The following is an 18,133-nucleotide window of genomic DNA, read 5'->3' as shown; positions in this document are numbered from 1 at the left end:
ATGCTGCAAATAGAGAGGCAGCTTCCTCACGGGCAGCCAAAAACGGGGCTTTTTTTTTTCCTTTGCCGGCTGGTGGATGCGCAGCTGCGCAGCTGCAGCGCTAAGCAGCGGCGGCAGAAAGCCTATGGGCACATTTAAAGTGCCCAAGCCCCTTTAAAACTTTTTTCCCCGCTCTGCCCAAGAACAATGGTGGTCTCCTGCCAACTGGTGATCAGCTGGTGTTGGCATCCTTGCCTGCTTGCACTTTGCCAGTGTCACCAGCATCATGGATGCCTCCTCTCCTTTGGTCCCCGCGCTCCTGCTGAATCTGCAATGCACAGCCACAGCTGTCACCGCTGCCACCGCTGTCCCCCTGCCATCCCCCATCACCTCCCTTGTACATATGTAAATATTTACAGTTTTAGGGGGGTTAATTGTTAGGTGAAAATGGCACAGGAATGTGTGTAGGGGCTCACTTTAAAGTCCAAACTTTCCAAGCAGCGCATGCGTACATGTTGCTCTAGGGTTAGGGTTAGGGTTAGGGTTAGGGTTACGAGTCTTAAAATGCGCTGCAGCTGTGCTGCAGCTTCCACACCTGCATGGCAGCTGACGCTGCAATTAAAGCCTGACTGCAAACTGCGCATGTTCCAGGACCCCGACTCATTATGCGACGCAGCAGACACGGAGCTTTTAAATGGGCAACTTAAATTAGCAGCGTAGCAATTCTGGCGTACCGGTGCAGCAGCTTACAGACGGAGCTGCGCAGTTGCGCATCAAACAGAAAAGAAGCGGAGAAAAGCAGCACCTTTTTAATGCCGCCTCTTCCCGCTTGGGGCGTGCGGGGGGCGTGTTCATGGCGGCATTCAGGTAAGGCCCGTCTGAAGGCTCTACCTTCATGATGTCATGAATACACCCCTTTTTGCCCGTCTGTATCCCGCCTTCATATCTTCCAAAATTCTGCACATGAAACTGTGGACTCATAGGTGAGTCCTATAGGGGGAGAGGAGCTTGCATTTCAGGACTTTTTTTGTAAAAAGATTCAGAAAAGATATATTTTTGCAAAAAGGGGGGAAAGGCTTTTGTGTCAAACTGAAGGGACTTATTCCCTCAAAAATGCTCTTTGAAAATTTTTTGAAAAAAAGTCCTGAAATGTGAAAAATCACTGGAACAGACAGAGAAATCACACCTGACAAGAAACAAACCTTGTGAATTGTTCATTTTTGCATGAAAAGGAGTCTAAAGAAAGTAAGTGAAGATTTGCATCTGTGACCTATAGTTACTGGGGGCAGCAGCATGTGTGTATGTGTATGTGTCTACGAAGATTATCGCACTGGGGTTAAAACGTTTCTCAGTGCGTTCTAACGGGGGCAAGCACAGAGCGTGACAGGAACCTGATGGGGCCCAGAACGCTAGTTTACTGCATGGCAGAATGCCGCTGCCACCGCCAAACATTCCCATCAGGTTCCCATCGGGCTCCAGGGGACGCCATTTCTGGGGATGCTTTGAAACCGTCCCCAGAAATGGCGTCCCCTGGAACCTGATGGGAATGCTCGGCAGAGGCGGCGGCATTCCGCCGTGCAGTAAACTAGCGTTCTGGGCCCCATCGGGTTCCCGTCACGCTCCATGCTCGCCCCCGTTAGAACGCACTGGGGAACGTTTTAACCCCAGTGCGATAATCTTCTACGTTTGCCCAACATACCTTTTGGAAAAAATATGTTTCCTGTGTTTTAAGGCCTGCTCTATGACAGTATTCATAACAGTACATTGTGCTGCCCTCAACAAAATTGAGGCATTCTGCTTAAGGTCAGTGGGATAGTTTGATTGACATATGATAAGGATTGTTTGGGCCCTGTGTGATCATTTCAGCTGATCATCCTACCATTGCTCTTGTTTTTCCACTTTTTTTCCTCACAGTTTCTTCACAATATCTCTGCTGTTTAGTATCATTAATGCTGAATATATGAAGGGAGTGGAGAGCAAGCAAGAGAGCAATTCTAAATGCTCTTGTGTCTCTATATTTTCTTCTGTTTCCAACAAGCAGCATCCCAGGAGGTCTCTTTGCAATCAATCTTTATTCAGAGCAATTACTCTGAACTGACTATTAACTAAATGTTAAGTAGAGTAAATACATGAAGCTTCCATTCCTAAATTGGAATGTAATGTCATTTGGTTGCTAAACACTCAATGTAAATGCATAAATAGGCATTGGGTGTTGTTTGTTTTTTTTAGGATTGGGCATAGGGCATACTCAAAGGCAGCCCAACAAGGCCTTTTTTGAGTCCCACAAGGTCTACCCTATTGTCAATTTCCTCCCTGTCAAATTTGACAGGACACCAAGTTCAGAAATTCAGTAGTTAAAGCTGCCAGCCCAAAGATGTTTATTGTCAGAACTAAAGAGCAAGCATGAACATTAGCTAATTATACTATGCCCAATTTCAAATTTATGGTGGGCTCAGTTCTCATTCATTATAATTAATAAATACATTTGCCCCCTCTTGTTCCAATACCACCCCTTTTGATGTTGTTGCAATTAATTTCTTTGCACAGGGACAACACTGAGCAAGCTTGATTCATGCCTGCCTCCCTTCCAGTATTATCTCACCTCCTGTGTCTGAGATCACAAAGTCTCTGTAGTAGCTGTTTCTGCTGTATAAGCCATCACACCAAGTTCCCAATATTTTATAGCAGGAAAGGTGTAATTGCAACTCCTGACACCCCCTGAGATTTGCATCTCTGATTGCCTTGGCAGATGAAATTCTCAGCCATAATGAAGTGGGTTTTCCCCTCAGTTTCTTTTAGCTCCCAAACACTGTTTAAGAAATAGTGGTCTTGGCTTCTGTAGTTCAATTATTACTATTAGGGCAGAACCAAACTAAGGAAGCGGCATGGCTCATCTGCTCCACTTCCCCTGAAATATATAGCACAAAGCACCAGTATGTTTAGTCTCCATTTCAGGAGAACTTTTTATCTCCAGTATTCTCTTCTTTTTAAAAAATTTGTTTGCAACATGGTCCTCTGCTGCTTTGGTGCCATTTTATTTATATTTTTTAAATCTGCCCTCATCTTCCAAGAAAAGTAAGGCTGCCGTTTAGACTGTCAGCTCTGGCCACACTGAAAGCAAACAAAGTTTATGACTAACACCTACATTTCATTAGCTCTCCATGACAAGGTTGTCCATCCAAATCTGGTTATGGACATGATGACCTCACTTTTTCTAGGTGGAAGGAAGCCATAGGGTTTCTCTCTCTCCCTCTCCAAACACTGCAGTGAAGTAGCGGGTGATTAAGGCTGAGAACAACAGCAATCCTATATGTCAGGCTAAGGTTTAGAGGGGATTTCAGAAAATGTGCCAACTTCTGTCAAATGGTTTAGATTTTCCCCACTGAACCCCGAATCCTGAAAGAATGCAGTGAAGCATTTCTAAACCTGCATTAGATCTATAGTATACATACTTAAATATATATAATTGTAGGAATCAACAGCAGCCTATGCACTTGTTCTTGCTGCTGTCCTGTCAACTGGGGATGAGGTGGTTTAGGCAGAGAGGGATTAGGATCTTTTGTCTTCCTTTCCTGCTTGCTTTTTCTTGCTCTGTCAGCCAGCCGTCCTGAAAGCATTTTGGCAGATAACATTGTCTGGTTTAGTCAGGGTTAATTAAGTGACTGCCCTCAGTTATAAAAGAAAAAGAGCCAGCCCAGACTGAACCCCTCTTCTCTCTTCCTCCCTGTTCTTTGATAAGGGAGGACATGCTGCAACATCATCCCTCACCATCATTTCCTCTTTTAGATCAGTTTAGAAAGGATCAGGCTATTGCTATCTCAGATTACTATTTCCTTAAACATTTTCCTTTTGTTGAGAACTCTAAAATTATTTTTCTGCCTGCAATTTGGTTCCTTCATACTCACCATCCTACCTTAGGCACCTCTTCTGTGATTGGAGAAAAGGCTCTAATAATAATCTCTCACAATCCTTCTGTTCTAACAATAATACACATGCCTATTTGAAATTAAATGCCAGTTCACTCTACTGAATTTTCTTTATATGTGTGTGTGTGTGTGTGTGTGTGCGTGTGCGTGTGCGTGTGTGCTATGTATTGTATATGTATTGTCCTACTAGAGAGGCAGGCTAGCTCCAACAGGTCTCCCTGGAAGAAGTTTACCCATCCATTAAGAAGCCAAGCCCTCCTTCCAGTCCATCTGCCTTTGTCCAGGCCTCGGAGGTAGAGAGGAACTGCTGGACCTCATCCCCTTCCCCACCACCACTCCCTTCTCCTTTTGTGTTGTGTCTTTTTAGATTGTAAGATTGAGGGCAGGGAACCGTCTAATTAAAATATTGTATGTACAGCGCTGTGTAAATTTACAGCACTTTACAAATAAAGGTTAATAATAATAATAATATATTCCTTTCCTGCTTGTTTTATTATTTTGCTTAAATATTTTAAATATTGCTTACCACACACTTACAATGTAAGGTGATGTCTGCATGGGTCAGAATACACTGGGGGCAGCTCAGCATATCCTGGCCCTCTAACTGCCCCCACCTCCACCCATTAACTGGGCCCCTCTGTTCTGAAACTGGGTGACTGTCCACATGCGTATCCTGCAGTGTGATCCAGTGTGGCGGCAGCTGCCAGCTGCTAACTTCTGAACAGTAGCATTAATAGGGTTGGTGTGACCCAGTGCAGTAACTCATGTTGTCACCCTCATTGTTCTCTTCCTATACCATGCCATATAGAATCATTAGTAATGTTTTTTGTACTATTGTTACTCATAAATGATAATTCCTGTATATCACTGAATGTAATGATAATCGTTGTGAGATAAACAATTAGCACAATTAAAATTATATTTTTAAATTACAGTATCATATGCATGGCCTAAATCTATTTACATATACATAGTTTCATGTGCTTAAAGTACCCACTCCATTGGTCCCTCGCTTGGAAGAGGAGGAGAGGAGGTCCCTGTGTTGGCTCCTGGGGCGTTGGCCTGGCAGGCGGACATGGAAACTGTTTTTGCCGCCTTTGAACTTTCATGTTATAATTGGTTTTTTTAAATTAATTGTGATAAATTGTAGTTTTTGATGTTTATTATGTTATATGGATTATGGTTTTTGACATATTTTAATTGCTGTTTTTATGTTTTTTCTATCAGGTATTATGTTATGTTTATATTTAATTTGCTTAAAATTGTTTTGATGTAGATTTGTGCTGAGGGGTTGGGGAAAGGATTTTCTATGAATCTTATTTGACTTTTAACATTCTTATATTTTCCTATTGATTGCCACTGTATTGATAATGCTTATTGTTATTGTCTGCTTTATATGGCTGGGGGGCTGGGAAAGGATTAGTTTGTTTTTATTGTATTTTTATTGTACTTCCACTGTTCTTAGCCGCCCGGATTCCACATTGGTTGGGCGGGATACAAAAAATTATTTATTATTTATTATTATTAAAGTAAACATTTGGTTAAAAGTAATGTTTTTAACGGAAAAAATTAAAAATATATTTTTAATTATTAATATTTTTTTGAAATTTGAATTTTTTAAAAAAAAATGTCTGGGGCCTCTCCTTTCTCCTCCCAATGAGCTCACCCCACTTGCACCATTTCTTCAACATTTTATGGGACACAGCTGAATGCCACAGCCTGTTTTTGCCAAAAGGCAGATGTTTGAGAAGCAGAGGTGTCATTCCCTCTTAAGGTGTCACCTGGTGCAGTCCGCACCCCCTGCACTCCCTAGTGACCCCACTTCCTCTGAGGTAAGAACGAGGCTCCCAACATTGATCATATGCCTGGGTGCACTGTGCATTGGGTGGCACAGTGGGATGCACCTGTGAACAATAACCTGGTATCACAACCAATGTGACCAGGTATCAGGAGGAGGTGGAGGATGCTTCATGGCCAAGCTACCCTGGAATGACTCCAGGGTATTCTGGCCTGTACAGACACCACCACATTGTGTAGAGATCTTGTGGGACCTTTGAGACTAACTGAAACAAAGAAGTTGGCAGCATGAGCTTTCCTAGACTTAAGGAAGTAGACTTAAGTCTAGGAAAACTCATGCTCCAACTTCTTTCCTTGAATTAGTCTCAAAGGTGCTACAAGATCTCTCTACATACTGATTCTACAGACTAACACTGTATCTTTGAAGACACCACCACAGTGAGTTTTAAAAATCCATTCTAAGGGTGATATACCCTGGTTTTGGTGCTGAAGTGGCTGGATATCAGATGGACTGTTGGCACCAGACTGGACTCTGTATTCTCTGGACTCCCTGCCCAGAATACAGGGGGAAGACATTTTATTAAGCCTGTGTAGACAGGGTCTAAGTGCTGATAGATAACAGTCTGCACTTCAGAGCATACCCCCTTTTCTAAAAGCACTTCCCCTAATTGGATTTATGCTCAACTCATTAAGAATAAACTGTCTTGTCTTCACAAAATAATGGTACTAATGCTTTGGTCCATACTTTTCCTAGGGATTCACAGGATAAGAAATAAAAGTTTTTTGGTAACACTAATTAACAGAGTAATATCTCACAGCTAGTCAAATATGGGATTTTCTCTATTCTAGAAGAACCGTTCATGATATTAAAAGTTTAATTGCTATCAGATTCTAAATGTGAAACGTTTCAGATAGAACATTCTCGATAACCCACCCAAGTAAGTCCAGTGTATTCCTTTGTCAAAATATGATGATGGCACTAGAAAGTAGCCAGCAATTAGCTAACTGAACAAAAGACAGGCTGACTTCTGAACATAGCAGGAGATAGATTTCCAGGGTTCCCAATCTGTTTTCTGACATTTGGATGCTATTTGGCCCTATATTATCATGCATCAAAGCTATCTGAAATGTCTACCACTGTCCAGGGAGGAAAGAGGTACCAGATAAAAGCCATGAAAACTATGTACACAATGTGAATCATGGAAGTGACAAAAAGGACAACGAGGAGGACCATCTGGGAGCTGTAGCAGATCACCAATCACTCCCTTGTTGAGGGTGTGACTCTCAGCAAAGACGCCAATCCTCAGCACCAGGCCTGGAAATGTAGTAGGTGATCCAGCTATCTTTGATTCACCCTTGACCACAGAGTATGTCTTGTTCAGGACTCCTTATGTGCAACATGAATCATTTTTCTGATGCATCAAATTTGTGTGCACACCAAAAAGGGTGTCCACATTTTTATGTGTTCTAATAATTTCCTAACAGATGCCTACCACGCTCTTTTTAATTTTATGAGACCAGATTCATTATCACATTGGTAGATCTATGAGCCAGATGGGAATCATGGAAAGGAATAATAAAGGGAATTTATTTATCTAGCAGGTGTATGGTTATTGTAAATAAAAGGAGGAAAGATTGAGCACTTCTTCCAGATGTGAAGCCAGTGATGCTTGACTGCTGGTGTTAAGTATGTGTATAGGTTGTTTGGATGGCTGCAATAAGACACATGTAGCCCTTGAAAAACTGTATTAAGCCTAAACAAGCCTATACAAGAATTATATGCTGCCCACCTTGTGTCTATGTTCAGTTTGTAACTTGTGAAATACACAGATGACATCCACGCTATCTCCATTAAACCAAACATTTATGTGAACAGATGGCTTATGCAAGATTTTTTCTTATACCAACAAGGCATAGATGGCTTTTTTAAAAAAACAGCTTTACAACTGGACTCTCAATGGCTCAGTTTTCATGTTTGCCTACTATAGTGTGGATCATTTTCTATGTTCTTGTTCTGTGACACAGTTCATGTTATATTTCATCAGTTAGAGTCTTCAATTCTGACTTTGCCTCAGGTGGTAGCCTATCAATTTCAGGTCTTTGTGGATGATATGTTGAAGTGTTCCTTCACACTTTTTGTTTGGTGTTGAAGGCAAAGTCAAACACTATGGGTTCATTACCACTTACATTTAAACCGGTTTGCGATTTGCCTTTGCTTCATCTTGGTAAATCAATTCCAAAAGGTCCATCATTCCCACTATGAAAGCCGATCTTTTCATTATTCCCTTGTAATCACTTCTTTTTTGGCACGATTGTCAGCCCCACTAGTTTGCATTGCTTCAAAATGTATGTCAGTCATCTGTGCATAATCAGAGACATAAGCGGCAGCCCAGGCAGTCCAGCTTGGGAACTATGCCCTGGTATGTTATGCCCGAATTGGTAAGGGCAACCCATTTAACCTGAGAGCATGTAATGAAAATTTCTCTTTCTGTGGACTTACCCAAGCAGGATTGACACAGATATTTGAGACACCAAATTTGGTTTTAGCCACTATGCATATAACATTTATTAAAACACAAAAACTTTAACAATATTAAGTATCAAGAGCTCTTTCATACACTCACACATTCACACAATATTCACACACACGACCCTCCGCTGAAGGCATTGGCCAGAAGCTTCACGAGGGCTGCATGTCCTGCTGCCAGATCAGGACACCATAAAATGAGGCTGGAAGGACCCTTGTTTTTATACTTTTCTCCTCTCTGGCTTTTTGCCTGCTGTGGTTTCACAATATTGCAGCCCATTACTCAACTTCTTCTTTCTGAAGAAGACATGTTCTTGTTCAAAACAATCCATTGTTCTGTCAGTTCCTCATCTCGTTCCCCTTCGTTGCAGCTTAGGGTATAGCACACACCTGGCCATATCCTTTGGTTTGGTCAGACTCAGGCAGTGCCTCACTTTAGCTTCCAAGTTCCTCAGCATTTCTCGCTTTGGCTTTCAAGTCCCTCCTTTACATTAATGCATCGTGGAATCCATTTTCTTTGGCTCTTTAACTTATTTTAAGGCCATGTTATCAGTTCTCTGGTTCAATTCTTTACTTCTTTGGTTCTTCGGTTCTGCATCCAAGCCAAAACTCATTCACTCCTCACACGGTACAGACTGCCAGAAACCAGTCTGGGGCCGATTTTGGGGCTCAAGATTGTGGAGCAACCACATGGTCCCAAACCCTAGTGCGTGGCGGCGGTGCCATCATGGCGGTCTCCTGTACACATAGGGGCTGCCATGATGATGCAAGTGTGGGGCAGCATCCGCACGTTGTTGTGCTGCGCTTGCATCATTGACGCACAACAGTGTGCCAATGGAGCATTCATGGCACCCGCCGCACACAGCAAAAAGAACCTGCTTTTAGCGGGTTCTTTTTGCTGCGGCGTCCCTCAGAAGGAAAAACAGGTGCCTCCAGCCCACCCTTTCAGGGTGGTCTGTCAAGCCCCTGTGTGTGTGCGCGTGTGTGTGTGTGTATTAAAATAAATTGATAGTAGATTCAATATATTGGTTTTACAACTACTTGCTTCACTATGAGCTGCCATCAGATCACCTGGGTAATTGCAATTTTAAAAAAAAATGACAGAAGATTCAGTTCATTGGTTTTGCAACTACTTGCCTCACTGATTGCAAGTAGATGCAAAATCAATTAATCAAATGTTCAATCATTAAAAAAAACCATGCACCCATAGACCACACCATAAGCACAAAGGCAGCACTGTGTGTGTGTGTGTGTGGGGGGGTGTATGGTGGATCTACCAAAAACTGAGGTGGGATGGTAAACACCCCTCCGCCATTAGTCCCTCCCCTCCAGAATGATGCGATTCATCATTCCCACTTGTTGAGCACGCTTCTGAATTGATCCTGTTCAAAAGAAGCACCAAAGAACTAGTGTCAGGAAAGGGTGTGTTTTTTTGCATTTCCCTCACTTCATTGCGATTGAAACCAACCACAGTAGGATCGGAACTGGTTTCAAATGGGAATGATGATCATATAACCTGCTCAGCAATTCACTTTAAATCATAGTGGGAACACAGCCTATAAATGGGCTGGGTACCTTCTTGTCCTTCACCTTAGCCAGAAAAATGCCTTGGGTAAACATGCCATAGGAAACTGGCATTTCACACTTCTCAGGCTTTTTAATATTTAATCTTGCTGCTGCTTTTAATGAGCTGTTGCTGGTTTTATGTTTGAATGATATATGGCCTTGGCTGTAATCAGAAGGGAAAAAAGAAGCGGATGTAAACATGTGAAAAATAATGTCTAACAGAAAATAGTTGTGTTTCCCCTTCACTCTTGCAGTGTATGTTCAACACTGACCTGTATATTCTCACCTGAACCAAGAATATTGGTTAGGAAAATCTCCCAGTTGGTGTGCAGACATCATCTGCCTTTACCTCTTACCCCCAACTTGTTTGAAGCGAGTCCCATTTTGCAATCACCTGAGCTGATATCAAAAAGAAGGAGGAGTCTGTAGTATCATAAACTCAAACTGATTACATAAATACCTTTCGATCTGGGAATCTGAAGCCATTGCTTCCTGGACAGTATTGTCATTAAAATAAACTACAATGAGAGTAACTAGCATATTCCTTCTCTTTGCTGTGGGGATTTTCTATTCCTCAGGTAAGACAATATTGAATCTCCTCCTTCTCCTCACAAATAGATTCATCTTGTATATAACAAAGTATGAAGAAACAGACTGTTGTTTGATAGGCATGAATCTCATTTCATGGCCAGGGAAATATATTGCAAATGTGAAAGGCAATCTTGTGGCCGTGGGAGAAAGAAGAACAAGCGAGGGGAAGGAACCATGTGAAATTTTGATGAGGACTAGGAAGAAGACACACTGTACATAAAAAGTAGCATTGGGTTTACAAGCAGCACAAGACAGCAGTTTATGTATTAGCTTGGGACATTTCATTCTGGGCCTGAGAAGATATGTTTGGTCATTAAGGAGATTACCAAATGTTACACAAAAACAGGGACATTCTTTATTCCTTTGCTCAGGAAATCATATTGCAAAACAACCTGCAGTTTCTCATCCATTAGAGTTAGAAACAAATATCAATCCACAAAAATTATATTCTAATTCAGAGGCGGCAAACGTGTGCCCTGCCCCTAGAAGACATTAGACTGCAACTCACATCATTCTTTAGAGTTATAGCCAATGATGATGGCTGGCGTGGGGTGCACTCTGGCAAGAGCAAGAAAGATGAACATTTTCCATCCTTCTCCAAATTATAAGGAGATAAAAAAAAAACCCGGACAGAGCATTTCTCTCATCCAACTAAACAGCCAGCTTTAAATTAGTTACTTTAAAAAAAACCTATTGAAAAAAGAACAACAGAATAGAATTCAACATCTTGAATGTACTTGGGCTGGATTCATTGAGTTAAATGAACAGAACTTCATTCACAGGACTTTCTTTTTTCAAAAAAAAGATGTATTTTTATGTGTTATTTTTGCCACTCTCCTCTTCTCATTTGCAATCCCCTGAGTACTTGGAAGGTTAGGATGCATAAAGAATAGTACAAAAAATGGACCTGGAGATTTAAAGGGAAAGCAAAGTTGGTGAATATCTCTCCACTTCTTCCAGTCCTTTCAAATTAAGGAATTTTCTTATGTCAATTTTTCAAAAAAGTCAGAAACCTTCAGTCTAGTTAGAGTCAAACTAGTTATGTTCGTTGACCAGGGGGTGAAGAATGTCTGGTCTTTCAAATGCCATTGGACCACACTTCCCATCAACCCTAGCCAGTACAAATAATGGTGAACTATTATGAGGAAAGATACAGTCCAGAAAAATCTGGAGGGCCACTTGTTCTCTATCCTTGCAATAGGCTCTGGTAAATATAAAATGAATTTCTAATATTCATTTTGTTTGTTTTAGGCAATGCAGAAACTGATGTCAGTGATGGAAAAGAGGTAAAGGGCCTTTAATTGTTTATTTGCAGTGCCTCCTGCCTTCATGAAATACTACACAAAAATGTTGTTGCATATAGGAAATCAGATATTGAACTAAATCATACCAAACACTAAGTGGAAATCCAGGCAATGCAAGCCCCATCCTAACTTCTGCTACTCAGCATTGTTACTAGTGGTGAAGATGGGTAGGGTGGGTGCACCAGGTGACACCTAATGGAAGGTGTACACCACTGCTCCCCAAATGTCTGCCTTTTGGGAGAAATGGGCTATGGCATTTGTCTGCATCTCTTTAAAATGCTAAAGAGATGGGGAGGTCAAGGTTCAATGGGAGGAGAAAATATAGGCCCCAGGGTTTTCCATTTTTCCCCCATTTTTCAATTTTTGAAATTAAAAAAAGTTTTTTAAATTAATTTTTAATTAAAAAAACACATCTTACAAAATTTTCACTTTAACTACATGAAGCTATGTACATACATTTAGGCTGTACATATGATATTTTAATTAAAGGGTATAATTTTAATTTTGCAAGTTATGTATGTCATGACTATTACCATTGCACTCAGTGATATATGGGAATTATGATTTCTGAGTAACATTAGTACAAAAAACATTACTAAGGATTCTGTAGGGTGTACTATGGGAGAAGGTCAATGGGTTGGGGGGGTGACACCATGCATCACCGCATTGGGTGATACCAATCCTAGTAATGCCACTGCTGCTACTGCTTGCCTTAGAGAAGGCTATATTGAAATAATCCAGCCATATTGCCCTGTTTCCCTTTCTAGGATCCAAACATAGACTAGAAAAGCTTTCACATTCAACTAGGCATGTTCTGAATAGCATTAGTAACCATGATTAATAGTGCCAGGTGAAAACAGGACAGGTCTCCTGTACTTTTAATAATTGTGTCGAAGAGAGAATGTTGGCAGTTGCCTATCCATTAAAGGTACAAGAGACCTACCCTGCTCACACACACACACCCAGCAACCCTATCTGTCACATAACTGCAAAGTTTAGCCATAATGGAGAGTCCATCATGGAGAGTCTTCATGCATGTCAACAAAACAGTTGCAGGAGTTTCCATGGCTCACTGTATTATGTCATTGCTAGAAAATCAATCCCCTTCTCCACATTGTCTGAGGATTGCAGTACGCCTAGAAGCAATAGTGCAGAACTGGACTGCTGTGGGAGGCTGGGCTACCGGGTTAGCCCCCAGGAGACCTTTGAAGAACCCCTGCAATTTTTTTTTTTAAAAATCAAGAATTCCCCCCCCCCCCCCCCAATGCTAAGCCCAGGAGCAGTCCTTTTTCATTGGCCTGTTACAGACTGCCAAAATAAAGCTGCTTCGGGTCTCTTTGGAGGTATGCTATTTAAATGATGCATGCATCCTAAGAATCCGGAAGCTGCACCAAAGCTGCACTCCAGTGCTTAGGAATGGAGTGTGGCTTTGGCACAACCGCCGGACTCTTAGGACCCATGTATCATTTAAATAGCATACCTCCAAAGAGACCCGAAGCAGTTTTATTTTGGCAGTCTGTAACAGGCCAGAAACCTTGTTTTAGAAAAAGGCTTCTTAAAAGCCTAATGTAGTCAGGATTTTTTTTTTGGGGGGAGGGGGGTGTAGTGAAAATGCTCCCACACTCTCATGGGGCATTTGGGATTAAAAAACCTGATCCCTCCCCCAGTATTTTGACCCCTGGAGGCTCTAGAGGTTTCAAAAATTGCACCATATGACCTGCAGGCCACAATTTTCCCCATCCCTCGTGAGAAATATGCTCAAATACAAAAAATGATGCTTTTGCTGGCAAACAGATATCAAAGTGTACATAGGTCTTCTACAGTGTTCATATAATGCTTAAGTTCTATGTGATTTTACTTTCCTCGCTACTCCAAATCAACTCTTCTTCTCAAGTATCAGCATTTTAAACTTTGCAGTTTAAAAAAAATGTTCAGATGCACAGTGCAGATTTTATTTTACAGCCGGCTTGTGAGCTTTACCATGCACCAGCATGCCCCAGAAATCTTGATCCTGTCTGTGGCACTGATGGAGTAACCTATGCCAATGAGTGTCTTCTATGTAATGAGAAACGGTAAGTATCTGTTGTCCTTTATCATGTAAACCTTTCTGCAGACAGAATGAGGTTTAAGGGAAGTAACATGACTTCAAGCTGCCTAAATAACTTAAAGGGCACCAGATGCTATTTGATCTTGAAAGCTATACAGGATCTGCCGAGGTTATTACTTGGATGGGAAATCACTAATGAATACCAGGGGCTGTGGGCTATATTTTAGAGGATGGAACTGGTAAAACCACCACTGTGTATTCCTTGCCTAAGAAAATCTTGTGAGATTGATGTGGTCACCATAAGTTGACAAGCAACTTGAAGGTACACATGAGGGGCATAAGAGAGAAGCCAAAGAGAAAGCCAAAGTTTTGTGTCTACTCAACAAGATAGATTATGATTTTGTGGAATTACATTTTTAGTGCATGGGGAATGGAGAATTTTAGGTATGAGGACAGATGAGAATTTCAGTTTTGGACATGTTAGCTGATGTTATATATCTCTGCTGCCATAGTTATGCAGAAGTAGGAGGAGACAGAGATAAAGAAAAGAAAAAAGCAGCAGTTACTTTTTGGACTACAGCTCCCCATGTTCCACTGCTTAATGGCCAATTGCCTTATGAGATTGGTTTTTAGAGAGTTATAATCAAGCAAGTTATAATCAAAAAAAGGGAGTTATAATCAAGAATTTTAGGGAGTTATAGTCAAGAAAGATGATAGGAAGAAAATCAATTCATTTGAGATGCGGTGCTGGAGAGGAGATCCCGTGGACAGCCAAAAGGACAAACAAATGGGCCCTATAGCAAATCAAGCTAGAAACCTCCCTGGAAGCCAAGATGACCAAACCTAGGCTGCCATACTTTGGACACATCATGAGAAGAGAGGACTCATTAGAAAAGACAATAATGCTGGGAAAGGTGGAGGGAAGTAAGAAGAGATGAAGGCCACATGCTAGATGGATGGACTCTATTAAGGAGGTCATGGGAATGGATTTGCAGGAATTAAGCAGAGCAGTGGATGACAGAGGTTCTTGGAGATGTCTCATCCATAGGGTCGCCATGGGTTGAGATTGACTCGAAGACAGTTAACAACAACAACAAATTAAAAACAACTAATTCATTTTTTAAAAATAATCTTTATTAGTTTTTTTAAACAACTAATTCATAATTTAACATTTCAAGGCTGCATATCTGGTTGAATCATAGTGAGCTCAATAGCAATTTCATATATCAAATTCTATACTTTATTTATTTAAAAAACATTTATACGTTCATCGACATCTCTAAAATGAAATAATTTTAGTTAAATAATAACATATTTTGTGGAGCTTTCTCTGTTGAAACACTTTTGACTTCCTCATACAAAAACTGAAGCAGTTCTCCACAAGATGGAGTTCATATTCTTTCCAAACTGACAGATCACTGGGCTCCATCATCAGCAGCCAGAGATTTTAAAGATTACTTTTTTGGACTGTAACTCTCAGAATCCCCATCCCAGCATAGCCAGTGGTCATGTTGGCTATAGTCCAACACAATAATTTTTCCAAGCCCTTGTTTTAATTTATCTAAGTTTATAGAAACGAGAGAGGGCTATTCTGAGAAAGAAGCAGAAAGGTCCAAAGATGACAAGTGGAGCTCATTCCAACTTTCTGTTTCTTCAATTGGGTGTCCAAGTAGAAATCAAGCATCTTTATCTCCTCAGAATGGCCCTCTGCAAGCAAGGTTACCAGCTTCTCAACTGGCCACAGCAACTGTCTTTTTAAAAGGAACTGAATATGACAATGCATTGGGCATAGTACATTGGCTCCTAGATATGAGATCCACTCAGATGTGCTGATGTGCAGAACAGAGGGAGTCAATTTCATCAGTTTTCCCTCCCAGAAAATCTGCACTCCTAGAAAATCTGCTATGGTGGTTTGTGGGACCCACCAAAACAGTGAGGGATGGGTTTCAGAAAGTAAATCAAAGACTCTTCAGAAGGATTCCATCCATATATGACTTGACTCCTTGGATCAGATCTCATGCCCCCCCTCCCCCAAGGATTTTTAAAACAGTCAAGCAGCTACTTGAGGAACAGGTCAGAAAGATAATTCTTTTTAGTCATTTGGCAAGCCTCACTGTGGCAAGCTTCATGCCCACATTGAACAAATGTAATTATTTATCCCAGAGAACCAGTGTGGCATAGTGGTTTGAGTGTTTGACTATGAGTCTGCAAACCATGGTTCAAACCCCCACTGAGGTTATGAAACCCACTGGGAAACCTTGGCAAGTCACACTCTCTTAGCTTTAGAGGATGGCAATGGCAAATCCCCTCTGAAGAAATTTACCAAGAAAAATCCTATGATAAGTTCACCTTAGGATCACCATAAGTCAGAAATGACTTGAAAGCACAGCGCGTGCGCGCACGCGCACACACACACATGGGAAGATGTAGGGGTCATGAACATGAACCAGACACAAATGTGTAACACTAGGCTACATATTCATAACTGCCTTACTGAATTCTGACCTAAATTACTCTTGATTCATTGGATCTTCTCTGATTGGGACTAGTAGTAGGATTTGGGACAGTAAGTTTCTTCAAGGTTTCAGATACTTTACAGACATGTTTGTCCCATGATCTACTTTGAGACAAGCAGTGAAGAGTATGTTGCTCCACTGACCTTGGAATGGTTGGAAATGTCTTATTTCTCATTTAACTGCTAAAGGAATACTCCAGCCTCTGTTTTTCTTTTATGGTTATGATGTGCAAAACCCCACTAATCTTAGAACTATCCACCTCACCTGAGCACAGGGGCATTTATATGTAGGCCAAATGAATACACTTCCAGTTCAAGGAATACACAGCAACATTTGGATAAACTGTCAGAACACTGAACAGAACAGAATAGCCTCAGTGCATGTAATCCTGTCCAAAGGTTAGTTTAAACTTCTATTTGTTTTGGAGTTGCTCATGCCCCAAGTGCTAGCAGGTGTCTTGGTTTGCAATTACACTGACAAGTCATGTCAAAAAGTCTTATCACAGTGGCAAGCAGGGAATCAACGTCTGCCAGAGCTACATATGCTCAGTTTCCCATTACGCTTAATCTGGAGTCATCCCAGCTTTGCCAAGTGGAACAAATGTTGTTACTCATTATTAAGGATGAGGGAAGGTTTTATTTGGTTTGGGGTTTTTGATAAGACCTTACCAAATTTCACAGATCTTGTCATAGGGTCAGTGAAAAGAACTTGAGGTTGTCCAAATTCACAGATTTGGTCGTCTTGAGTGGTTTGAGTGGTTTTCTTTGAAAAATTCTTTGAATCCATGTACATTTAATTAATTAGGGCTGCCACATCTTTTCTGCTGACAAACCCCTAATTCTTAACATCTATATGTCACTAGGGATATATAGAATATTCACATATTTCTTAACATGTCAAGATACTTCACAAACACTCCCCCAAAGAACCATCAACTACCATGAGATTTTTATTTTATTTTATTGCATTGCATTGCATTTGGGGACTTTCTGTGAAAATTTCACAAAGGCTTTTTGTACAGGGTTTTGTATAAAATACAAATACTATTTTATTTTTTAAAATCTTACATGGGATTTCATGTAAAAAGTCTCAACACACACAAATAAATAAGTATGCCCAGAAACTCTTAGAAAATTTAAGAGTTGGTGCTGTTGATGGTTGAGATTTAGTTTGCTTTTTAAGATAAGAATGTGCCTTCCTCTGAGGCTGAGAAAGTGTGACTTGCTCAAGGCCACTCAGTTCGTTTCTGAGGCTGAGCAGGGGTTTGAATGCTTGTCCCACAGTGTCCTAGTCCAGCATTCAGACCACTATAAAATACTGGCTCCTGCCCATCCTTATTCAATACGTTTTATACCACTTTTCAGGAAGAGGAATTTGCACCTCAACATTAAGAAGTTTGGAAGCTGCTAAGATGGTTGAAGTTGCATCACTTCTGCTGAAGAACTTGATTTCCTTAGTGCTCCTGAGGAAGATGGACAGATTAACTATCAGTTAGATTTTACCTTTAATAAAAATGAAAGCATTGCAACTTTATGGTTGAATCCTTGTCATTGATCCTGGGTTGGGAAGGAATTTCCTGCACTGAACCAGGCAACAGACAGTTGGTTCATACACTTTATTTTCTGCTCATTTATAGCATCATCCCACCACGCAGTAAACTGGCTTGTTATATATGACTGTCTGACAAAAATACTATATGAACTGAGCCTATGCAGAGAAATTTGCAATCACACAAGTGATGGTAGAAAAATCCATCTGGTATCATCTTTTTCACTTTTTGACTTCCATACAGACATGCTCAAATTTTCAATACATGTTGAGTATCCCTTATCTAGAAATCTGAAATTCAAAATATCCCAAAATCCAGAATTGTCCACAAG

The 18,133-nt window shown here is 40.9% G+C and overlaps 1 protein-coding gene across 1 annotated transcript; it reads left to right on the top strand.

Annotated features, from left to right (window-relative positions):
• Positions 1 to 10,318: 10,318 nt before the first annotated feature.
• Positions 10,319 to 17,663, top strand: LOC149321726 (serine protease inhibitor Kazal-type 1-like). The gene is made up of 4 exons (XM_089501010.1): positions 10,319 to 10,373; positions 11,638 to 11,672; positions 13,653 to 13,762; positions 17,618 to 17,663. The coding sequence occupies exons 1-4, from the start codon at positions 10,319 to 10,321 to the stop codon at positions 17,661 to 17,663; spliced, it is 246 nt and encodes an 81-aa protein (XP_089357136.1).
• Positions 17,664 to 18,133: the final 470 nt, after the last annotated feature.

This window comes from Sceloporus occidentalis, unplaced genomic scaffold (genome assembly GCF_023333645.1).
Source record: "Sceloporus occidentalis isolate IW3139 unplaced genomic scaffold, rSceOcc1.0.p SCAF_1, whole genome shotgun sequence".
Lineage (NCBI taxonomy): Eukaryota > Metazoa > Chordata > Lepidosauria > Squamata > Phrynosomatidae > Sceloporus > Sceloporus occidentalis.
Note: the sequence above shows the minus strand (reverse complement) of the source record. Positions and strands in the feature narration are given on the sequence as shown.